General features: G+C 43.5%; 1 protein-coding gene across 1 annotated transcript in view; it reads right to left on the bottom strand.

Annotated features, from left to right (window-relative positions):
- ABCC4 (ATP binding cassette subfamily C member 4 (PEL blood group)) overlaps positions 1-25,786 on the bottom strand; it is a 1,754,849-nt gene that overhangs the window by 816,340 nt on the left and 912,723 nt on the right. The window contains exons 15-16 of the mRNA XM_078657605.1: positions 1,287-1,499; positions 515-655 (exon numbers count right to left, since the gene is read on the bottom strand). Of these exons, the coding sequence (XP_078513731.1) occupies positions 515-655; positions 1,287-1,499 (354 nt within the window). The remainder of the gene's footprint in view (positions 1-514; positions 656-1,286; positions 1,500-25,786) is intronic.

Below are 25,786 nucleotides of genomic sequence, written 5' to 3' on the forward strand. Positions count from 1 at the left end.
AAATGAGGATGCAATCACCAATTAGAATATAATCTTTACATGAGCTCCTTAACTTTCAGAATGAACAAACCCAAGACAGAGCCCAATCTGTTGGGCCATTTTGCCATTTTAACCTCTTACACTTCATTTTAGCAAAGACACTAAAATTGAAGGATTGAGTGGAAACCATGGTCATCACCCACTTATGTGAAAGCACCATGCCTATATTCAACGGAGGCACACAAACAGGTTGCCTGGTTGTGTATGTTGAGATTTATACTCTTGGCATGAAAATAAAGAACAGAAATAGAAAAAAACATTTCTGCAAGGATATTCAATTTTACATTTCAAAGTTTATTTTTTAAAGCAGGAAACTTATTTGTGTAATCCCTGTGACTGAAATGATGGGCACAGTGATAGTGGTCGGCCAATTAGCTTATTATTCCAGGGGTTTAAAGGTTGTGATAGGGGTCAAAAGGGATAAGGGTACAACTTGAATGCATTTTAAATCTTAACATTTTAATTAATCAATTACCTGTGCCAAGACATTCAGTAGCAGCAGAATGACGATCATCAAATGACTTGCCCCAGCCTTGAAGTATTTCTTGTAAAGCTTGAATCCAATTTTTCCTTTAGAACGGGCTTCTTCCGGAAATGCAGTCAGCACAGGTTCAGTCTGAGAAGAAGCAACCTTTTAATTTATTTCCATTGAAACACTGCTGATCACATACAAGCTACTTAATGAGCTGTAAGATTGTCACTATGATTGGCAGTTACAACACTTTTGAATATTGCCATAACCACTTGATTTTCGTATGCTTTTTCCTCAAGACCATAGTACGACTTGGAGTGGAAAGGAATTATCATTTGTTGGACATGGAAATCCTGATAAACAGCAGCAGTACTGTCGGATTCAGACATACACCTTAACTATGAGTGCCTCATTACATTTCTGAATGTGCTGGTAACCTTTGTGACGATACATAGTGGAATTATGAGTTTGCGGCAAACACCGCATATCAAAACTTTTTCCCGTACATTTCGGTAGGTCAGACCTCCCGACATTCATAGTTTCACATATTTGTCTGCAAATCCTATTACTCAGTCCACAGACCACATTATTCAATCTCACGCAATGCCTTAACATTGATGCTTGCAGGATACTACTCCCTGATCACAAGAGGCATATTCTTTGGGCCGCAAACAAGTCACTCAGACCAAACCACAAAGATTATAAAATGCAGAGAGAAACACCTTAAAGATCCTTGGTGAAAGGTTAAAGTATATTTGATATTGTAACCACTCACTTGCAGATGATCTGCTGCTCCTTCGATTTGTGACTTTACCGATGACTCCTGCGACCATACAGATGACTGGGAGACGGTTCGGATCCGTGATGGCTTTACTATTAGGGTGTCTGGAGTCGTTGGTTGATCATCATCTTCACTTTTTAGTAGAGAAGCAAAGTCCACTCCAGATTGCAGTAGCTCTGAAAATGACCCTCTATCCACCACTTGCCCCTGGAAGCAATTGAACAAGACAGGTTTTATAACCTCATTCGTAAATGAGCAAATATGGAAATAATTTTGTTGACGATAAAAAAAAGGCATATTTACTAATTTGGCCCAGAACATGGTTTATTGTGGAAATTAAAAAAAAAGTTAAACTTAATTAAAAAACTCAAAATTACTTATATTAAAGTTGGATGAAAAGAGTTTTTAAAAATATCACCCATTTTCCAATTTTAAATGTATTACTGCTTAGTGAGACATTCTTTCCAAATTTTAAGTCTTTAGTTAGGTATTATTTAAGCATAAAAATGTGTTGCAAACTTCAATTGTGATTCAGCTATCTTTTATAAATAAAAATACTACAGTTTCTTGATTGCATGCTTAAAATATTATGCGATCGTCAGCCACAATTCATGATTACTTCATGCTGTAAATAAATACATTGTTATTCCTACAATTAGGCTTGAAGATGATTTAACAAATCTGCCAAACCCTTCCAGCATTTACAATATCAAGGGCTCCTGCTTTATTCCTTGGCATAGACATAAACACAACATTTTTGGGGGTAAACATCACTTACAACGCAACTTTTACAACGCAAACCATTACAACGCATTGCGCTGGGGGGCGCTCTAGGATAGGGAATATATTTAATTTACTATCCAACACCTTCCCCACTATCCACGGGGACTGGAGTTGGAATAGTAAATTAAATAATTCACTATCCAGCGCCCCAAAGCATTATGCGATGTAAAGGCATGCGTTGTAAAACGTGCGATGTAAAAGCATGCGTGGTAAAAGCATGCGTTGTAATGTCATACATCCTTTTTGGGGGACCATGAGAGAAACTAAAAAAGTAATGGGCCATGGACACACCCAAGCAATTCTTCCGTATTATTGTATTATTATTTCTGAAGAGGGTCCCCTAATAAATACCATTGTGTTCCGTAAGATAACTCTAAATGCATGCATGCCACAAAAAGAAGTGACAAAATACTGGCCTGCCTTAATATCTTATCCAGAATATCGACTAGCACAATATCATGACAGTAATCTATGGTCAGACGTGTATATCTTCAATGTATGCAGATGTCGAGTTAAAAATAGCAAATCACTACTTACCCGGACATATGTACATTCACAATATGGTAGTATTCCATATTCTGAATACAATATTTTGGCTTGACAATACTTTGAACTCATTATCATGGTAGAACATCTTCTAAATGCACACGTCTGCAAAAATGTGTTTTGGGTAATTGCTTTCTAGTCTTCCATTTTGATTTATTCATAATATTTTCTTTTATAAGGCATTTAAATTTAGTTTTGGATACTGTGAATGGTACTACATTTTCATTTTTAAGTTTTTTGTGTTATGTTCGATATTTGGACTTTAGTCCATAAAAACATATTAGATCTACAATGCAGTCCTTCAATCTATAACACTACATTATATGCTATAATACAGAATAAATCGGATTAAAAGATTCTGTATCATGTACTGCCTTTAACAATCTTCCCAGCGCACGTCACATCTAAAAACCTTGGATGTAAGTCTTATTACCATTTTTCATTGAAACTAGTTTTAAAAATCAATTTCTGATCTGACATTTTGACAATCAAGCAAAATATGAAGAACTTAAAATGTCTCTACTGAGACATAACAACATCTTACATCAGTTCCTTTTATTGACCTTACAGCTTCTGAGCATGTATAAAAAGGGTCAAGACATACTCTAAGGGGGTCATTTTGATGATGGTTGGACCACATTCAATGGCTCATCCAATGCGGTGCGACTGCCATCTGCTGCTGAAGTCCGACTGCCGACGCATTACTATGAGTGCAGTCGGAGGCAGCAGAGGGAGAGATAGTTCACCGCTTTCTAATGGGCTCAAGGAGCCGTAGGGACAATCAGAGGGTAAGTAATACCTACTAAAGGGGTAGTGCCTTCTCAGGCACTGTCATAGGGTTTACAATGTCCTCTTCCCCCTGCCCGTTCAAGGCGGGTCATCCGCCATGAAAAGACAGGCGGAAAGTGACTTTGGTGGCCCCTAGCGGGCTCCCCTTCCCCCTGGCTCTAAACATGGTGCTTGCCACACGGTGCAGGGATGTTCTTGAAGTGTATTTTTTCTATAGAGGTTTGTGAATCATTCCGATCATAATGATGCCCTAAGTTTCAAAATGGTTTCTCTCAGTTCGGAATTCAGTAAAGACACGATATAAGGATATGTTGCTTTTTTGAGGCAAGAAGTAATAAATGACATTATTGATTGCTCTCTAGGATGATATTCCCACTATTTTTTTCCTAATTCGGACTGGGCCAGTGAATGTAGTTCAATTTGTGACAAATTTTACAATATTGACGAAGAACCTAATTCAATTATATTTGGGTAAACTAAATTGCGTACCTCCATCATTTGCTTTCTTATATCCTGGGCCCACCTTTACTCATTTTTAAAATTTGCTTGGCAATTTTGTGTTGATGAGAGATCACAATCTTATTCCAAAAACGTAAAGCATATAGCATTGTTCTAAATCTCCATGATACCAAATTGACTTCCATCCTTATTGCTTATAACAAAGACAACTTGGGTAAGCCCAACAAATTCTAAAACAAATTTCCCTTCTATGTGGTCCTAGGGCACTTTTCCATCCATGCAGAGAATTTCAGTCCTCTATAAAGTAGAAACATTGTCCACTCATACATTAACAATAGACCCTGAGAAAGGCTTAATCTTATACCCACATTATTTTATTCCATATTTATTGTCATTCTATAAAGTTCACACTAAACATAAAAAGCTTGTTAGTTTTTCCTGCAACCCTAATTTTGTAGCATCCGATATTACCGGGTCATAAGCGTAAATGAAAAAGTATACCGCAAATCTTTGGGAAATAAGAGGCGATTTGGGTTAATTTGGAGGGTAGATCAGTCAAAGGGAGAGCAAATAGGATAGAAGCCAGAACACAGCCTTGCTTTGTTCATTCTTAATTGGGATATCATTGATAAGTGTCCATCTATCTCAAGCCATACAGTATTCCAATTTGTTTTATGAAATTCTCTCAACATTGAAAGGAGACAATGAAGGTTATCCATTTGTCTCAATCTATCCCACAACAGCAGGCAGTTGACGAAGTCAAATGCGATTTGGAAGTCGAAAAAGCAGCTGAAAAAGCGCAACTCAGCTCAATAGACTTCCTGGCCAAAGACTACAAGCTGAAGATTAAAATGATAGGACAGACATTCACACCCACATCTATCAAGCTAATTAGCTGACAGATTTTAGGATCAGAGGGATCACCCTTTCTGTAAATTGGTTTGATCACTACCCCTTTAAAACGTTCCAGAAATAAACCATTCACTGTTATCCATCGAAACACTATGATAAAGAACCATGACCATCAATCAATTTTAATTTGTATAATGATCAGATGAAGATGTCAATATCCTTCTCTTGAAAGGTATAGGGAGGAAATTGTTACTTCTTATAGCAAGTATATAGAAAAAAGACAACGTCTCTTCATCCCAGACATCATTTTCCAGGGACCTCTCTTTATACTCATTACCATGTAAGCCTTTCAAAAAAGTTAAATCAAGCCTTCTCCAAAACCATCAATCAAATAAATCATACTTATATAGCGCTGCTTATCACCCGAGCGGGTATCCAGGGTATCAGTCAACGAGCCGGGTCTTGAATCCCTTCCTGAAGTGGGTCAGCGAGGATCAGGTGCGGAGATGGAGGACGCTCAAAGATTTAGTGTTGAGGTGGGAGAAGGAGTGTCCTCTGGAGCGAGTGCGGCAAATGAGTGGTAGCTGTGCGAGGGCAAGGTGGGGAGAGCAGAGGATCCTGGGAAGTTGGTGGAAATGCAGGCAATGCTTTATTTAGGGGGTCCTTGGTCATGAAGGGCTCTGTTGGTGTGGGTCAGAAGCTTGAACAGGCATATCTTCTGAACAGTGAGCCAGTGGAGCTCCTTCAGGTGTTGCATGATGTAGGTCCTCTTGCACAGGTTCAGGATTGCTCTGGAAGCTGGGTTCTAGATCATCTGGAGTCTTTTCCTGAGTTTGGTGGTGGTGCCTGCATAGAGTGTGTTGCCGAAGTCTAGCCAGTTGGTGATGAGGGCTAGCCTCACCATTTTCTTTTTGTTGATGGGGCGCCGCTCGAAGACTTTGGTGAGCATGTGTAAGCATGCTGAGTAAACGGTGTTGACCTGACGTTTCATGGAGATTTCTCTTTCCAGTATGATGCCGAGGTTGCAGGTGTGGTCTTCCGGAGTGGGGGGGGGGTGGGTCAGAGTTCCGATGGCGACCATGAGTCATTCCAGAGGGCAGAGTGTCGGCCGAAGATCAGAACTTCAGTTTTGTCCATGTTGTAATCACATCACTGAAGCCTATTCTCCATCTCCATCTCACATTGCACTAATCTCCAGTATCTCCTTCTATCCTTGGAGGAGATAGCTGTCAGCATATCATCCCAAAATGCATTTTAATACAAGCTTCCTTTGATTGTTATCAGAGCTTTACATTCCAACACCAATACTTGATATGCCTCCTTAGTTTATGTATAATTTGTCAGTTTAACGATCTATTAACTTTCTCAATTGGCATTTTACCACCTGACAACGAGTATCAAACCACCCAATATTATTTTGTGCACCTTTTAAGCTACCACTGTTTGCATGATAACACTTTCTCAATTTGACTATGAAGCATTTAACCAAGATTAAAGTCACCTATTCCACAAATTACACTATTGGGGAATGACTCATTAGATTGGATAGGTAATCAATCAAAGTCTTCTGTTGCTATTTATGATATCATTAGTCTGAAAACATAAATAAACAGTTTATCACAATAAGAACATCAACTCCTGCTGAGTCTGAATAAAATTCAATTTTACTAGCCAGAAACCAATCATATTTGGTAAAAACGTCTTTAACATTTCTTATGATCTTTGAGGAAATGAAGCTTAACAAGCCACCTGATGCTCAGCCTGAGTTATTGGCTTTTGCATTTTAACAAAGATTTCAATCATTGATGTTTCTTCACAAAGTCATGTCCCCTTCAGACAAATAATCTAATTTTGGCACAGCAGTTCTTCAAAACGTAAAAGTATTTATCACCCTGCGTATTCAAGGAAGCAAGAGTAAGGCTCTGTGAAGAGTTTTTATTCTAGTCTACATTCTCAGCTTTGTATAGTTCCCCTCACTGTCCCAATCTGAACTGATACAGGTGAAGCAATTTTCTACCTCCAGATACTTTTCTTAGGAGATTCCAGTTATACTCGCTTTCTTGGCCCCAGGTAGCACTACTTTTTAAATGTCCATATCTGCAATTGTTATTTTCTGTGGATTAAGTACTTCTCCTCTAAGAGTAAAAAAACGGATTGATGCTTAAACTTGCATGATTAATTAGAAATGGTTTCACAGGTGCCATCTTTTTGACAATTTCTGTATTGGACAATCATTTCACTGCTTGCAATTTAAGTTGCTGAACAGCATACAACATTGATTCCCTCACCAAACTAGAATACAACAGGATAACCGTAACATCCCTCCTTTCATTACTCTTTATGAATCCGAATTGTTTTAAATCCTCTGTGCAGATCGCTTCTAAAGAGGGACAATGGAGAAATATCTGCAATAGGTACACAAAATTTAATGGCCTTAATTTTCTACTTCTTTTCCCTAATCTGATTAGGTCTACATAAAGCCCTCTCTTTACTTTTCCCATTAGATCGAACTGAAGTTATTTCTGATTATGCCTTTTAACTTTTTTTTTTACGGTTAATACCTACAGACTTACTTGGACACCCTCTTTTCTCCTTTGGTGAGCTATTCACTCTAGATGCATTCCCTAATCGCTTCAAACTTGTTAAAGCTTCCTGGGACGCACCACAGTTCTAACTTCTTACAATAGCTCATCCTATGTTTTGATTAACTATCCTCATCATTTCCACCTTCCTTGACGATCTTGTAAGGGGCATAGCTATTATCTGCTAAAAACAGAAGAACTATTTCTAGCTTCTGGGGTACAACTGCTTTCAGGGCACTATCTTTGTTTATATGTAACCCTTTATGTTATTTTTTCGGATTTCCTTTCCTCTTTTATTTGCCCGTCAGATCACCAAGCCTTTCAATTGATAGTGGCCTACGTGAAATGTACACCAAAGTGTCATGGGCATAGTTTGGAACTACCTTCTCCATCAAGTTTGTAGAAGGTGCCTCCACTGTCCTTACCAAGCAGGCATACATAACTGTTTTTGTCAAAATTCAGCAAGTCAGATGGTATAATATTTTAATAACCCCATTGGGACTTCATTGCATCATTATTTAAACCTAATGCCGCAAAGATACAATGTAAAGTTGTCTGCATCATAAGCAACACATCCAACATGGAGCAAGATGAAGAAGCTGATTGTATTTAGATTAGGACATCTAGACATATTGGCATTAATTTTCTTGCCCAAGGCAGCTAACTGACTACCTCCCCCAAGTTTTAATTCCAAGTAGTATTACTGGTAACATCATTCCAAGACCCCTCCACGACCCATGCCTCTGAGAGAAAGTTTGCAACTGTATTGACTAAAGTCAATTGCGTGATGAGGAGAAGTGCAGTTTCAAAAACTCTAAAACCAAATCAGATGACAGCCGAGAAAAAAAGAAACCTGATGGCTTGAGCAGGTCAGCTGATATCTCTTTATCATCTCTAGATGAGTTTCTGATGGAGGTTGTAAACCCCCATCTCAAAGTCCTTTCTAGATTAGACTAAGGGCGAAAGTGCCGCTGTAACTATGGGTTTTGCTTGATCCACAGCATCACCTTTGGAAGTCAGATTTTATTTGACCATACTTAGGTTCTGTATGGCTGGTATTTCTTCAGTTGAAGGAGTTCACTTTTTGCCAAACAAAGAGGCTGACATTCATTTAGCAAACGGTTGAAACCCTGGTTGGCTTCCATTTTTAGGGTGTCATTCAGCTGGGCTGTTTACACTTAAAATCCAAATAAATAAATCTGAAAATACTAAGGGGCAGATTTACAAGCCCCTTGCGCCTCATTTACGCTGCCGTTGCGTCACTTTTGTGACGCAGCAGCGGCGCAAATCCTGCTCCATGGTGGGGGGTACTTACAACGTAACGCATCTGGGAGATGCGTCACGTAGTAATGCCCAGCGCCACATGTAGGGGTTCCTGTGCAGGGGGAGGGCGTTCCGGTGCAGGAACGCCTCCTAAAAGTGGCTGGGTGAAATCTACAAGACCACAATTCCCGGATACCCCCACACAGCCAGACCTGTCAAGTGAAAGTTATTCCTAAAGCCAGTCAGGGAATGCAAGCCTGCATGCATGTAGCAACATCCCATGTACAAGATACATATCATTAACCATGCACCCATTTACATCACAGGTGCGTCTGAACAACCCAGCACCGACAGTGAGGCCCTACATATAGAGGAGAACCCAGAGGACACCGAGGGTGAGGGCCATTCTGCCCCATGACCCAGGACCATCTCAGCCAGCAGCAGCAGTACCACCACCTCCCCATGTGGACAGGGCCACCCCTGCAGCCACAGGTGCCCAGCAACCACCCCAAGTGACACCCATGGCAGTGGGACAGGCCACACCACCAGCACCCCGGAGGCACACACGGCGGACAGCCAATGTGCGAACACAGTCCAGCGGACTAAGGCAGCAGCGCAACGTCTCAACATGCACTGGCAGGGGGGTACCTGTCAGGGATCCTGGGCTGGCCATCGAACGCCGGATGCTTGCAGTACACCAGAAGCAGGCACGGCACTTGGCAGCCATCCACTTGCAGCTGAATAAGACCGCGAGAAATGTGGGCCAGCTCACAGAAAGCATGCAGGACATGACCGCAGCTGTCCGTGAGAACAGCCAGATCCTAGTGTCCCAGCAGGATATCACCCGCCGCCGACACCGCCAGCTGCTGACCCGCCTGTCATCCTACACCAGATCCAACCACATAATAGGAAATGCCACCTCCCAACTTTTGCGTCGCTCCCTAGCAATGCAGGTGCAGATGGTCCAATGCTGCCAGGACGTTGCCAGGGCCCTTGAACAGGTGACAGCAGCTGTGCAGAGTCTGCAGGTGCCTGGCCATGGCCAAGCAGGTGGGGGGGGATGATGCCAGCGAGGGCACTTCCAGTCACAGCAGCCTGTCCTTGCCGCTGCATCACGGGCCAATAGTGTCATGGAGGACGTTGAGAGGCGACTGGGTGCGTCCGGCCGGAGGCGCCAGTGACACTTTGTACTCTACCAGCAGGGCCATGCTGATTACACAAGCACACCCTTTAACCCATCATGGAGCTGTATGAGGGAATACAGTTTGCATGTAACATGTAAAATAATTGTAGTACCCATTATTGTGAAAAAACAATAAGAATTTATGGTCACAAGTTAATCCGACTCATGTCATTATTACATTTGTCATGCTAGAGTGCAGTGTTGTGTGAGGGGAATGTGTGCACTAAAAACAGTTCATTGTGATTTGGTTACGGCGCCTGTGTCCTTCAGCAGGATTTTCCCCGCGTGCATGATGCACATTTGCAGGTGGGCGGTTATCCTCTTCCGACTCACTGCCAGAGATATCCACAGGTATTCTCCGCTTGGTAGCAACGTTGTGGAGTATTGCACAAACGGCCACGATGCGGCAGCAGACCTCAGGCTGGTATTTGATGGCCCCACCAGTCTTGTGTAGAATGCGGAAACGGCTCTTTAAAAGCCCAAATGTCCGCTCAATGCAATTTCTAGTGCGAATGTCTGCAGCATTGTAACGCCGTTGCTGTGGTGTGGCAGGGTTGAGGTATGAGGTGAGGAGGTACTCAAGGATGCCGTATGCGCTGTTACCTGAATGAAAGGAGCAGAGGGTAGGTGCCTGTCATGCGCAGCTACATGGTCTTGATGTACTGTTTGTTGGCATGTGTACTTACCTAGAAGGTGTCCTTCGCCATAGTCTCCCCTGGCCAGTCGTGTGTGCATGCCGCTGTGCCGAAATATGAAGGAGTCATACGTGCTCCCTGGTTATTGTGCCACTATGTCGGTGATGATTGTCTTAGCGTCGCACACCATCTGAATGTTCAGTGAGTGGTAGGACTTGCGGTTCCGGTACATGTATTCAATCTCTGCGGGTGGGCAGATGTGGTTGTGGGTACAGTCAATGCATCCAATTACATGGGGGAATTGCGCTATGTTGGAAAATTGTAGCTTGCTTTGATTCAAGTCTTGTTGGGCGGTTGGAAATTTGATGTAATGGTGTAGCCGGGTCAGCATGGCCTCCAGGAAACTCCTTAGGCAGTGGGACATGGTGCTCTGGGAGATCCCCGCTGCAACGGCAACTATCCCCTGGAAGCTTCCGGAGGCCAGGAGGTGCAGGCTGCACAAGACCTGGACATGGGTGGGCACGGCATTGGTCCTTCTCGTTGGGTGCTGCATCAGGGGGTCAAGGTCCCAGATGAGCTTTGTAATCATTGCCCCATTCAGCCGGTACTTTAAGTAGATTTCTTCCTCAGTTTGGCCCAGTAATGTGATCCGCTGGTGGAAAATTCGCTCCTGGATCCTGCGTCTGTTCCTTGCTGCAGCCTGGAGCCTTCGCCGCCTAACCACCATGTAGAGTCCTGGCATTGTGAATGTCCTCATGCTCCTACTGTATCTCCTTAAGTGTGTTTGATCAGCCCGGCACCTGTGGCTAGTTAGGAATTTTTTTTTAAATTTTTTTTTAACTTCATGGTTACCACCTGGTTTGGCTTCTCCTTAATTTGCGCCTCGCAAATAGCGATTTTGGGTTTTTTCGCAATTTGCGATTTTTCATGCATTGGGTTTGCGAATATTTTGCGAATTCGCAAAGAAAATCGCAGATTCGTTGGGAACTCGCAATTTCCGATTCGCAAAGGGGGTTCCACCTAGATTCTGCGAATTTCTTTGTGAAGTCGGAAAATATGTTTTGCGAATTCTCAATTTGGTCTGGTTTTATTTCATGAATTGCGATTAATGGAATTGCGATCACAATAGCTAATTCGCAGCTATTGCGATCGCAATTTGGGTTGATGAATCTATGTGAAAGTTCCTGAGTTGTGTGACACTTGGCTATCCGAGAATGCAATATTTGAAAACTCTCAAGATGTCTGAATCTTCTCTCGATTTTCAGGCGCTTAGTAGCCCACCCCAGAGGTGTGGCTACCTAAGGTCAACACGCTACCAGTAAAACTGGTTTGGGGTCATGTATTCCCTCTCTGGACCTGTTTCCAACTTGTCTATAGAACAAAAGACAGCCTGCTCTGGAGCCTTGTCAGAGGTGGCTTCTCCATTGAAGCTCGACGTTGGGCTAGCACTGCTTGCAACCTTCCTGGGAGAGGAGGTCACAACTCACTCTGCGGCTACTGCCTTTTGTTCATGAGCCTGGGAGCCATTCACACGTCCCCCCAGACAGGCAGACAGCTGTGGGCCACGGCTTCTGCAAAGCCACTTGACCACCTAGGTCACATAGTGGCAACTTTCTAAACGTTGCTTAACTCTAAAAGTGACATAAATCTCGGATTGACCATCAAGTTAGAGACTATAAGGCTAGGGTCATTAAAGAAAAGCAAGCCTATTTCTCTAAGCTAACTACGTCCCTCACCTCTTATAGGGAACTATTTAAGATCGTTGATTCTTTGTGTTCTCTACAAACCCCTGATCCCATCATAGGTTCCCAAGAGCTGTGTGACAAGATCTCGCAGTTTTTCCACACTAAAATCGCCAATATATATTCCACTCTTGAAGTTCAGAGAGATCTAATGAGCTCTCATCCTGTTCCGGCTCAGCCTGCCTTAGAGTGCTGGGCAAAGGATCCCTCCAAGAGACTGACTAACTTCCCTCTCCTCACTCTCGATCATCTTGATTCGCTTTTGAACAGAACTAAATCAGGATCTCCACTGGACCCTTGCCCTTTGAGGGTCCTGAAAGAGTTTACGGAAACGCTGCTGCCCTCTCTTCTTGAGGTGATGAACCGTGCCATGACTGAGGGCCTGTTTCCAGCAACATGGAAAAAGGCTATAGTCAAGCCTCTACTTAAAAAGCCGACTCCGGATCCGGAAACCCTAAAAGAAATTCTACCAATATCTCTGCTGCCTGCCCCTGCTAAAATGCTTGAATTCCATCTAAATCAGCATTTGACTACCTTTCTTGATGCGTCTGGGTTCCTGGATGAATCTCAGCATGGATTCCGGAAATTTCACAGCACCGAGTTGGCCCTTACGGTAGTGGTAGACAACATCCGATCAAAGGTCGACCGAGGCCAGACTACTTTTCTGGTCCTGCTCGATCTGACTGCAGCCTTTGATACCCTATCTCCCTCGATTTTAACAGCTCGTCTGAGGGAGATAGGGGTGGAGGGCCTAGCATTGAGCCTGCTGACCTCCTTCCTTAACCAGAGAGAGCAGAGGGTCAAGCTAGGAGAGTACCTCTCCCCTGCTACACCTGTGCAATGTGGGGTACCACAGGGGTCGGCCTTGAGTCCGACCCTTTTTAACATCTATGTGGCCCCACTTGCCAGGCTAGTAAGATCGAATGGGATGGAGGTGGTGTCATACGCCGATGACACCCAGATCATGGTGTCCTTCTCCCACTCGGTGAGTACCTCCGCGATCAGTTTCAGGAACTGCATGCAAGCAGTCTCGGAGTGGATGATCTTAAACTCACTGAAGCTGAACGGAGAAAAAACCGAGGTCCTGGTCTTTGGCAAGGATCAAGACACATGGTCAAGCGACTGATGGCCCCCTTCCCTTGGAGCCTGTCCTCTGCCTTCGAAATCCGCCCGAAATCTGGGCGTGATTATCGACACCTCGCTTGCCATGACACAGCAGGTCAATAGAACTGTGTCCACCTGCTGGGGAGTCATTAAGATTCTCAGATAAATCTCCCATTACCTCTCCCCCCAAGCCCGCAAACAGACTGAGGTTGCTTTAGTTGCATCACGGTTGGATTACTGCAACGCGCTTTATGCAGACATCAATAAAGGCCTTATCCGACGTCTTCAAACCATCCAGAACGCGGCTGCTAGATTTGTCCTGGATGTTCCTAACATCTCCTCAGCCACTCTCGCCAGTAAGAGCCTGCATTGGCTCCCAATCCAGGCCAGGATCTCTTTTAAAATCCTGTGCCTGGTTTTCAGCGCTCTGTCTGGCGGCTGTGCTGAAGCTATAAGTGCCCTTCTGGTTCCTTACACCCCCAGTAGAAACTTACGTTCCGCTAGTAAGAACCTTCTATCCGTCCCTCGGACAAACAGAGTCAGATGGGGGGGGGAAGGGCCTTTTCCTTTGTGGCCCCTAAACTGTGGAATGTCCTTCCCTCCGAGCTAAAAAAACAATCTTCCATGGCGCTTTTTAAGAAATCCTTAAAAACGTGGCTCTTCATCGAGGCCTATCCATAGACATGCTCTCGGACCTAGGATTATGTTTTGATTATGTTTTGGTTAGGCGCCTTGACGCCCGATGGGCTAATTTGCGCTATATAAGTCTTTTTCATTTCATTTAATTTCAATGTCACAATTAAATTGGTACCTTACAGTACCAAGTTAGGTAGTTCCATTCAGAAGTTAGCCAGGCTGGGATGCCAGCCGGTAACCCTGTGTTAGCCAGTGGGGCTATTAACCTTTCCACAGCAAAACGACAATTTGGAAGTGTAGCTTTTAAGACATATGAAAAGATATGTCCGAACATATATAGTTCCCAGCAGTAGAGTTCCATAGGCCTTCCTTAGGTAAGACTACATACAATATTAAGGGATGTGGGGGTTTCCTATTAATGATAATGACAAATTAAAACTAGCAGTGTGGGGCTGGTGATCATTTTGTCATCTGTCACACTCAGGGTGGCACAAACAGTGCTGCAGCTCTGAGTGGACACTCTGACTTACGTGCCCTTGGTACCCTCTGTACCATATACTAAGGACTTAAAAGTAAGTCTGTACTTACCAACTGGGGACATGCAATTTGATATACCTTTTGTAGTGGATTAAAACATTGGCACTGGGGTCTCGTTGGTAAACAGACATAATATCGATTCCAAAATATCGTTTGGACAAAATATCGAGTAAAAAATATAGACTAGCCAAAATATCGACCAGACATAACATAGACTACAAAAATATCGAGTAATATCGATAATAATAGCCAAAATATCGAATCAAAAATATAGACTAGGCATAATATCGACAAGATAGAAAATAAGGTAAGTTTTTAATATTTTTTAATAATTGTGTAATATAAATCTGTAGCGGGTTGTGGGTTTATAGGGGAATAGGGTGGGAAGTAATTTAATTATAATTAATTAATCATGTAATGTAATTGTAATTGTTAATTAATTAATAAATGTTAATTAATTAAAATCTAATTGGTAATTAATTATAATAGAATAATTGATAAATAAATGACTTTTAGTGCATTATTTTCTATAGTGGGTTGTGGGTTTATTTGGGAATAGGGTGGGAAGTACTTTAATTATAATTAATTAATTATGTAAATTAATTATAATTGTTAAGTAATCTAATAATTGCTAATTAAATAAAATATAATTGGTAATTAATTAATTGAATAATTGATAAAAAATTAAATTTTAGTAAATAATTTTCTGTAGTGGGTTGTGGGTTTTTAGGGGAATAGGGTGGGAAGTAATTTAATTATAATTAATTAAATATGTAAATTAATTATAACTGTTAATTAATTATTAATTGTTAATTAAATAAAATATAATTGGTAATACACATTAATTGGTATTGGTAATTAATTTTAATTGCTATTTATATTTCTATTAATTATATATATATATATATATATATGAAGTATTTACTTTCCCTACTGTTGCACCCACTGGAGTGGAAATAGTAATTTTTACCCCTACGCTATCCAGCGCTTTCCCTACTGTTGCACCCACTGGAGTGGGAATAGTGATTTTTACCCCTACGCTATCCAGCGCTTTCCCTACTGTTGCACCCACTGGAGTAGGAATAGTAATTTTTACCCCTACGCTATCCAGCGCTTTCCCTACTGTTGCACCCACTGGAGTGGGAATAGTAATTTTTACCCCTACGCTATCCAGTGCTTTCCCTGCTGTTGCACTCTTTGGAGTGGGAATAGTAATTTTAACCCCTACGCTATCCAGCGCTTTCCCTACTGTTGCACCCACTGGAGTAGGAATAGTAATTTTTACCCCTACGCTATCCAGCGCTTTCCCTACTGTTGCACCCACTGGAGTGGGAATAGTAATTTTTACCCCTACGCTATCCAGTGCTTTCCCTGCTGTTGCACTCTTTGGAGTGGGAATAGTAATTTTAACCCCTAAGCTATCCAGCGCTTTCCCTACTGTTGCACCCACTGGAGTAGGAATTGTAATTTTTACCCCTACGCTATCCAGCGCTTTCCCTACTGTTGCACCCACTGGAGTGGGAATAGTAATTTTTACCCCTACGCTATCCAGTGCTTTCCCTGCTGTTGCACTCTTTGGAGTGGGAATAGTAACTTTAACCCCTACGCTATCCAGCGCTTTCCCTACTGTTGCCCCACTGGAGTGGGAATAGTAATTTTTACCCCTACGCTATCCAGCGCTTTCCCTACTGTTGCACCCACTGGAGTGGGAATAGTAATTTTTACCCCTACGCTATCCAGTGCTTTCCCTACTGTTGCACTCTTTGGAGTGGGAATAGTAATTTTAACCCCTACGCTATCCAGCGCTTTCCCTACTGTTGCACCCACTGGAGTGGGAATAGTAATTTTTACCCCTACGCTATCCAGCGCTTTCCCTACTGTTGCACCCACTGGAGTGGGAATAGTAATTTTTACCCCTACGCTATCCAACGCTTTCCCTACTGTTGCACCCACTGGAGTGGGAATAGTAATTTTTACCCCTACGCTATCCAACGCTTTCCCTACTCTTGCACCCACTGGAGTGGGAATAGTAATTTTTACCCCTACGCTGTCCAACGCTCTCCCTACTGTTGCACCCACTGGAGTGGGAATAGTAATTTTTACCCCAACGCTATCCAACGCTTTCCCTACTCTTGCACCCACTGGAGTGGGAATAGTAATTTTTACCCCTACGCTATCCAACGATCTCCCTAATTTAGCACCCACTGGCGTGGTTACATTAAATTTAAACCTTTTGCTATGCTACAGTAAATTTATTATATATGTTATATTAATTAATATGTATTTATATATATATATGTATTAATTTTTTTATATTTATTTTTTAAAGTTACATTAATTATTTAATAATGTTACATGTATTTAATAATGTTAATAATGTTTATATTAAATATATTTATTAATATATTAGTTGTAATTTAATTTAAAGGCATATAAATAAGTATTTATATATATATATATATATATATGTATTATATTTTTTATATTTTTTTTAAGTTACATTAAATATTTAATAATGTTACATTTCTTTAATAATTTTAATAATGTTTATATTAAATATATTTATTATTATAATACTTTTCAAATTATTTTAAAGACATATAAAAAAACGATATTTTGACAGTCTATATTTTTAATACTCGATATTTTAAACTCAATATTTTTGTACTTACCTTTGTAAAGATAGGAACTCGATATTATGTCCCTCGATATTTTTTCCTCGATATTTTAGGTACTCGATATTTTGGTAGTCGATATAATTTCAGTGATCCGTCTCGTTCGCAGGCCTTAGTGCGCTCTCAGAGTCGAAAAAACAGCACATGATAGTCCAAATGGGGGAAAAAGGTGGGATGTAAGCCTGCATAAAATTCTGTTTTTGGCGCGATTAATAAGATCGCGAATATTGGATCCAATATTAAAAGCCTTAAAAGTAAGGGAAGTGTCTCCTATTTAAGATTTTGCAGCGGTTAATGTAAGCCTAAAAAAATGCATAAATAACTCCAAAAACAAACATAAACTTCTATAACCGGCAATTACATGGATCAGGAATGTTCCGATTTAATGGTTACACCAATGTCTAAATCAAAAGGGTTTCACTGGTTTGCACCAATATAAATGTAATTTATATGACTACGAGTACCAGAATCCTCTGTTTATGATAATGTCAGGATGACATTATGAGTCACATGATGTAATGTGGAGTGTTTTTAATGGTTGGTTTTGAATCTATGAGTTTGTAACCGTGAGCAAGTTATCAGGAGAAAACGAAACGCGTCGGTTCTTTATTGTGACCTGGGAGTTGCTTTACTCATGAAATAAGAAATAAAGAAGAATTGGGGATATACTAAATTCCTGCGAGTGCGTTATTCATTACTTTCTCCGTGTGAGGGAGTTTTGTGTGCATACTATATCGGCGAGGCTCTGCCGAGAATTCCGGGAAGGAGAAGTGCCATGGGTCTGGAGTTTGGAGCTGCTGTTTGTGTGGATATATATATATATATATATATATATATATATATATATATATATATATATATATATATATATATATATATATATATATATATATACATATATATATATATATATATATATATATATATATATATATATATATATATATATATATATATGCATCAAATCCAAATTCCGTCGGAAGAAGGAAAAGGCCACTCAGGGGAAACGTCGGAAGCTTCTTTATTTAGCACTGCGTTGCATATTGCATTTCGGCCTATCGGCCTTTCTCAAATGCCGCCGTATACCAAGTGGGACTCCACCAACTCCTATAAATGTCCAGCATCTCCCTCAATGGCGGAAATCCGCTGACCTTCGGTCACCTGATGCCAACTTCGCTGTACTCCTGCCACGACTACAGCTCCCAGAGTTCAGTATTCCCAGGTAATTGTTGGTTGGGGGAGAAAATATTTCTGGAAGGTGCGGGGTGTAAAATTCCGAGTTTTGGTTAACCCCTTCCGCGCTCATGACGAGCTGAGCTCGTCATGAGTTGCGCCGCTCGCACGTCGTCATGTAACGCGGTATTTTAAAAAAGTCAGCGCACAGCGGGAAAACTGCTAGCGCTGATGCGGTTAAAACAAAGTTCTTCCTTCGGTCCCTTTAGACGCTCCAGCCTCCGAGTGCAGGTGTCAGCAGGATCGTGAGACAGAATGGGTTAAACCTGCCTCCTCCACTAAGTGGCGATCTGCGTCAAGCAGTGATTCCTTGCTGGGCTTGCATTCAGGGGCGGGCCGGAGATTATCAATCACATGATGTGCAAAAACGCTGCAAGCAGCGGGGGGCCAGTAAAACTCCAGCCACTTGATGGAGCGGGGCCTTCAAACGCGCCTCTGGCCGGCGCGTACACATGCATCAAATCCAAATTCCGTCGGAAGAAGGAAAAGGCCACTCAGGGGAAACGTCGGAAGCTTCTTTATTTAGCACAGCGTTGCATGATGCGTTTCGGCCTAGCGGCCTTTCTCAAATGCCGCCGTATACCAAGTGTGACTCCACCCTCTCCTATAAATGTCCAGCATCTCTCTCAATGGCGGAAGTCCGCTGACCTTCGGTCACCTGATGCCAACTTCGCTGTACTCCTGCCACGACTACAGCTCCCAGAGTTCAGTATTCCCAGGTAATTGTTGGTTGGGGGAGAAAATATTTCTGGAAGGTGCGGGGTGTAAAATTCCGAGATTTGGTTATATATATATCGCCAGTATGTAGTTATAGTTAGGACCTATTTTCCATAGGAAATCCACAACATTCTATTTGGAATAACTTTGGTACCCATTGACGAATCTTTGCGAAATTTTCAAAACTGGTGGGGCGCCCCGGTCTGCTTCTATCCTGAAAGTCTTGGGGTGCTTCCTGAAGTGGGGGCTGAGAAAAAAGGGGGGTCCTAAAACATGTTTTCCCCATGCAATTTTCTATAGGTACCGTTCATCGCGGCTACAGCCCGAATGACTGAACAGAATTTGGCAAAGCTGTAGTCCTTGGTTCAGACTCGTGCCTATTGCTTATATGGTGTAAATACGTTCAGTAGTTTCTGAGAAAATTACAAGTAAAAGTACATATATATCTATGGCCTCGGTGGATAGAATAGAATAGAGTAGAATAGAAGTGGCATTTATAAAGCGCATGGCTACCCATGGGTATCCCAGTGCTAAGGTCTGCAAGAAGCTTCTGAGAATTATCTGGGAAAGAGACAGGTTTTCGACAGCTTGCAAAATTTCAGATGGTTAGTTTTCTTTCACAGCTGAAGCGGGAGGGAGTTCCAAAGCTTAGCAGCATTGTAGGAAAAAAGCCAAACTCCGCTTCTAGCTCTTTTGATCCTTGGCACACAGGCGAAGTGCAATTCATCCGATCGTAAAGGCCTGTTGGCTTGATATAAATCGGCTAGGGGGGAGATGATCGTAGGTCCATTTCCTCTAAGCAATTTGTGAGGAATACAAAGCGCTTTGAAGTGGACTCTCTCCCAAATGGGCAGCCAGTGCAGGGCTTTTAATGCAGGTTTGGCTGACTGTCAGTAGGGAATTCCCATAAGAGTTCTTGCAGCACAGTTCTGAATCATTTGAGGCCCCCAGGTAGAGTACATTACTAAAGTCCAGGCGTGATAGAATAAGCGTCTGGACTACAAGTTTTTTAGCTTGAAAATGAAGTAAAGGAAGTACTTTACGAAGCATTCTAAGGATGCTGAAGCAAGCGGCAACTACATTTATGGTTTGGAGTTTAAGAGTAAGGTCTGAGTCCAGCCTGAACCCCAAGCTTTTTATATATGGTTTGGGGATGGGTGCTAATCCCATTGCAGTTGGCCACATATCAATTGGTTTCAATAGTGACAGATTACCAAGGAGCATAAGCTCTGTCTTGTCTCCATTTAGATTCAAATAGGAATGGTTCATCCATTTAGCCACTTCCTCAAGACAAGTGCGAAGTCAGAGAGTGGATGTATTAGGATGGTTAAGTGAGACCACTAGCTGTGTATCATCAGCGTATGTTACGATGTTCACTCCATAAGGCTGTATGATCTCTGCCAGTGGAGCCATATAGGCATTAAAAAGTGCTGGGCTTAATGAAGAGCCCTTTGGGACTCCACATACAAGGGGCCAGGGCTTGGAAATGGCTTCACCCTCAAATACCTGGAAAGATCGCCCCTCCAGGAAAGACATCAGCCAGGTTAAGGCTGTTCCAGAGACACCCACATTTTTGAGACGGTCAATTAAGATTCGGTGATTCACCGCATCAAAGGCCGCACTCAAGTCCAAAAGGATCACGGCTGCTAGCGAACGTTTGGGGGCATCTTGTGTACTTTCCTGTTGGTTCCTGAGCGGAGGACTTCATCCCCCAGGCTACCCAGCGGCGGAAGCAGCCACCGTCATTGCCGCGCCCGGAGGTGCTTTAAATTTCGCTCAGCCCCAGTGGAGCGGGTGCTGCTAGCGAACGTTTGAGTGCATCTTGTGTACTTTCCTGTTGGTTCCTGAGCGGAGGACTTCATCCCCCAGGCTACCCAGCGGCGGAAGCCGCCACCGTCATTGCCGCGCCCGGAGGCGCTTTAAATTTCGCTCAGCCCCGGTGGAGTGGATGCTGCTAGCGAACGTTTGGGGGCATCTTGTGTACTTTCCTGTTGGTTTCTGAGCGGAGGACTTCATCCCCCAGGCTACCCAGCGGCGGTAGCCACCACCATCATTGCCGCGCCCGGAGGCGCTTTAAATTTCGCTCAGCCCCGGTGGAGCGGGTGCTGCTAGCGAACGTTTGGGGGCATCTTGTGTACTTTCCTGTTGGTTCCTGAGCGGAGGACTTCATCCCCCAGGCTACCCAGCGGCGGTAGCCGCCACCGTCATTGCCGCGCCCGGAGGCGCTTTAAATTTCGCTCAGCCCCCGTGTCCCGGGATAGCGTGCGGGTTGCGCCGGGCTAAGCCCGGGCCAAGAGCAGGCCCGTTTGAGCCCATTCAAGAACGGCTCGAGGACGGGACGGGGCCAGTCCCTTTCGACGATTGTTAAGGTAATTTACACCTGTTACTGTCCCTGTGGTTTCTATGGCCTTGCTATTTGTACTTGGGCTGTCTGCCGTTTCTTCCTCGTTGGAATACTAACTGTAGCAAGATTATACCTATTGCCACAAAATGTCTACAAAGGTTTTGAAGGGTGGGAAAACGGCCCCAATTGGTACTATTATGGGAACGCTGGACAACTTCATTGTGAGGGCTTCATCAATCGTAGCTCATAAAATAGACCGTACTGAGAAAAGGCTGTCTCTGGATCCCGCATTTAATAAAAGGTCCTCAATAGGTCCACTGGCCAGAGTTGTGTCTCCTATTACCATCCCAGGTTCTGATGTTCTCTTTAGTGAAGTTGCTGGGGGGAATTACGGTACCCATTCAGTTCTTATACATCCAGCCCATGGGGAGTCTGTTCATTCTTCCCCCACCCAAGGTAATATGCAGGATGAACAAACTGGTTCCAGCATCTTTCTTGACCCCGGGGAGAGTACTGTAAGGGCTCTCCCCACGCGAGGTGTAAAATCTGTACAATCAATACCGGTGGCCAAAAGTAAGCGTGGGGGTGCAGCCCACAAGGGAAGAAAAGCTAAAATTAAGAAGACAAATGCTCTAGCTGAAACTCCTGGTGTTATGTCGACATCTTTAAATAATAGTACAGAGGCTTTGTTCCCGATGGCAGCTGTGACGGACGCAATGACGCCACCCAGGAAGGACACTCCATTGGATTGGCCACAGGAAACGTGGGACAAACTTGAGCTGCTTTTTTCTAGGACTTGTATTCCAATCTATAATAGATTGGATTCAATTGAAAAGAGACTTGCAAACCTTGAAGCTACAGGGGCCATGGCCAAAGACATTGGTGTGGCTATGGATAGAACAAGGTCTGAGCATGGGACCGTGGGAGTTTCTGAGGCTATCCCAAATACTAACCCACCATTGCAGTCGACGCAGGTAACGGTACTGAGAAGCAACACCACTACGACTGCTACTGAATCTACCCCTCAGACCTGCTTGGATGGTAGCAATGGAGTGCAGCTACCGGTTGGTAAAGGACCAGGGGTGGGTGGTCCTAATATAGGGACCGATCACCCAGGCTGTAGAAAAAGGGTGCCCAATGACCCATCGTTAGATTGTCTCCCACGTATTGACCTTCCCCCGGCCTCCGCGCCCTATGTGTGTATTCTGACAGGAGTCCCGTCATTGAGATCAGGCCAACGAGAGAATTATCTAGGCCTGAAAAACAAGTGCATTTATTGGCTCAACGTGAATCGGTCTCTACCCCCCTAGGGTATCGGCCGAAATCCTATTTGTAAGAAGGGTGGGTTGGGTTGGGTCAAGATGCAAAACTGTAAAAGGGGACAGTATAATTATAAACTTCAGGGATACTAGAGCTGTGGAACACATTTGTAGCTGGGATTACTATGGTACGGACTCCCTTATCAAACCATTCCCGCTAACTTATTTCTATCTAGCCAACTCCCAAGGACACGTACATGCCCAGGCAGGAAGGAGTGGGTCTACTCATAGGCCTGGGGGTGGTTTTGGTGTCTGTACAGGGAATAGGTATGACACTCTTTCTGGCCTAGAGGAGTGTGATTGACAGCTAAACACTCCTGGTCCCCAAATCCCAGTATGTGTTCAGAAAGTTGATAACCCTGTTCACTTCGTTCAAAACTTGGGTGATCTGGTTGATGCTGTCCCTAGCTTATGTAATAACCAGCCGGGTAGGACCATAGTGAACACAGTCCCTGTTAATGTTAGTTCAAGAACCCCTGGTGGAACTGGGGTTAATGGATTGTTGCTGTCTTCGGGGCTGACCTTGAGTTCTGATCCAACTCCTGCCCAGGATGGCTGTTCCATGGTAGTGGACCGTGGTACTCACAGGGCTACTGGCATGTCCCTACTATCCTGGCAAATTGTAGGGCTGGGCTCCAAGCTAGAACTGCCAGAATGGTCAGACTTTATTGAAGCCCATGATATATGTCTCCTTCCGGAGACCTGGGAGGTAGAGCCAATGTTTCGGCTAAGGTATCTTACTTTTCAGGTTCCCGCGGTAAAGCAAGCAAAGTGCCGAGCAATGGGGGGTTTACTGGTTTGGGTACGGCAGACTCTGGGGTGCAGAGTATGCCAAATACCCACAAATAACATTGATATCCTTGCGATAAAAATCATCCCAGAGCAGGGTCCTAGCCTGTGCATTTTTAACGTCTATGCAAGAGGCCTCATTGGTGGGAGACGTTCAGAGGTTATAGCGGACCTGGAGGGGTTGTTGGATGGTAGGCTAAGGAATACTGGTACGATAGTCGTGGGGGATTTCAATACTACGTTTGAACCCCTAGGGCTTGTGGATCAGTACCTCACGGAGGATGAAGATGTAAAATGGGGCATACCTACCCTAGAGATTGAGCCAATTAAGAAATGGTCAGAGGCGGCTATTCAAATGAATGGGATGTGTGTAGGCCAGCAGCTGAGGGCCGTAAATGGGCGATCACTTTCGGAAAAGCAGGGGTCCGACACTTTTAATAATGGCCTCAGATCGAGCCGCATTGACTATGTGCTAGTAAGTCTGTCATTGTGGCAGTTTGTAAGGGACATGGTCGTTACCACTCGTGCTGAAAGCGACCAAGACCCGCTTATTGTTACAATGAATGGGCTGCTAGAAGAAGCCTCACCTCATAGGGTAGAGGCTGGGGGTAGAGAGCTGGCACTAACCAACGACATGCGGCATCTGAAATGGAGAAATGTCTCCGAACTCCCTGGAACTTTATCAGCTATGAATAAGGAGGTAGACAGGGTACTGGAAGTGTGGGGAACTGGCGAGGGAAGCCAGACTCTGCTGTCGCAGGTTACGGAGATGCACACTATGCTCTTTGATAGGCTAAAATTATTCTTCTGCAAACCTGCTAATAATAAGAAAGGCAGGCATAAGAAAATGGAAGGGTGGTTTAATGATAAATGTCACCTTTCACGGAGGGCATTGGCAATAGCTCTAGGTGTTAAGGACCAAGTGAGAGTGAGGTCTGCGCGGGATTCCTACAGGAAAGCTGTCAAAGAAGCTAAAAAACTTTGGGACCAGGCAAGATAGCAGGAACTTAAGGAAGCATGCATATCCCGGAATTCTAAAGTATTTTGGGACACGTTTAAGTGGGACGGGGGGGTGCCCAGATCCCCCCCAGAACAATGTTGCCCATTACTTATGGTCGAATACTTTGAACCCCAGTATGCTCTCTTGGAGGATGAACAGAACACTGACCCGTATGCCCATTCTTATTTTATTAGTGGATTATTCACTCTAGAGGATGTGGATAGGGCTCTAGACACCCTCACACCGGGACGTGCTACTGGAATGGATAGTATCCCTGCAGACGTCTTTTTGAGTCACAAATCTTCCTGGCGATTGTATATTAGACATCCAGCAAATGCAATTGCCTGTGGTGCCCCAATCCCGGCCTCATGGAAAGGGGGGAGATAATTCCCGTATTTAAGAAGGGCGACAAATCCTTAGCAGCAAATTACAGGCCTATTAGTCTTATAGACTCCATTCAAAAGATCATGGGCAGACTGATTTTGCAAAAAATGCACTCTTGGATGGAAAATGAACAAATTCTCACCCCACTGCAGGCGGGTTTCCGACCACTCACAAGTACAATTGATCAGGTCTTCCATTTCATTAATATCTATTGGAAGACAGTTGTCTTGGGGAAAGGGGCACTGTACGCTGTATTTGTGGACCTGAAGGCAGCCTTTGATCTAGTGCCCCGATGTAGGTTGTGGCGTGTCTTAAGTGAGATGGGATGTCCTCCGAAATATTATCCTTAATCGTCTGCCTACATGAGGGTAACCATGCACGGGTACGGTGGGGGGCCAAGGGTGAGGTTACTGAGTCATTTGCTGTTGGCAGAGGAGTGCGCCAGGGTTGTGTGCTTGCACCGACCCTGTTTTCACTCTTCGTTAACGGGGTGGCCGATTTTCTCTCTGCGGTCCCCTTGGATGCCCAGATGCTGGCGGAAGAACATATACCTTTCCTCATGTTCGCGGACGATACTTTAATCGTCTCCAAAACTCTCAGCGGTCTGCAAAAAGCCCTAGGTAGGTTTGAGGATTTCTGCTACATCCGGGGCCTCGTAATTAATACGGAAAAAAACAAGTTCATGTCCTTTAATGAGCATAGATCATTTCGGGGTAAGGTACATATGAATAATGCACCTCTGGAGAAAGTTGATGCATTTACTTACCTAGGAGTCACACTACAGGCAGATATGGGGTGGTCTAAACAAATTGATGTAGCTACACTAAAGCATAAACAACAGGCCGGGGCCCTTGCAGCCAAATTTAGATCATCCTCTTCCAAGCCGATCAGCCCATTGATGGAGATCTATGGCATGAAAGTG

This window comes from Lissotriton helveticus, chromosome 8 (genome assembly GCF_964261635.1).
Source record: "Lissotriton helveticus chromosome 8, aLisHel1.1, whole genome shotgun sequence".
Lineage (NCBI taxonomy): Eukaryota > Metazoa > Chordata > Amphibia > Caudata > Salamandridae > Lissotriton > Lissotriton helveticus.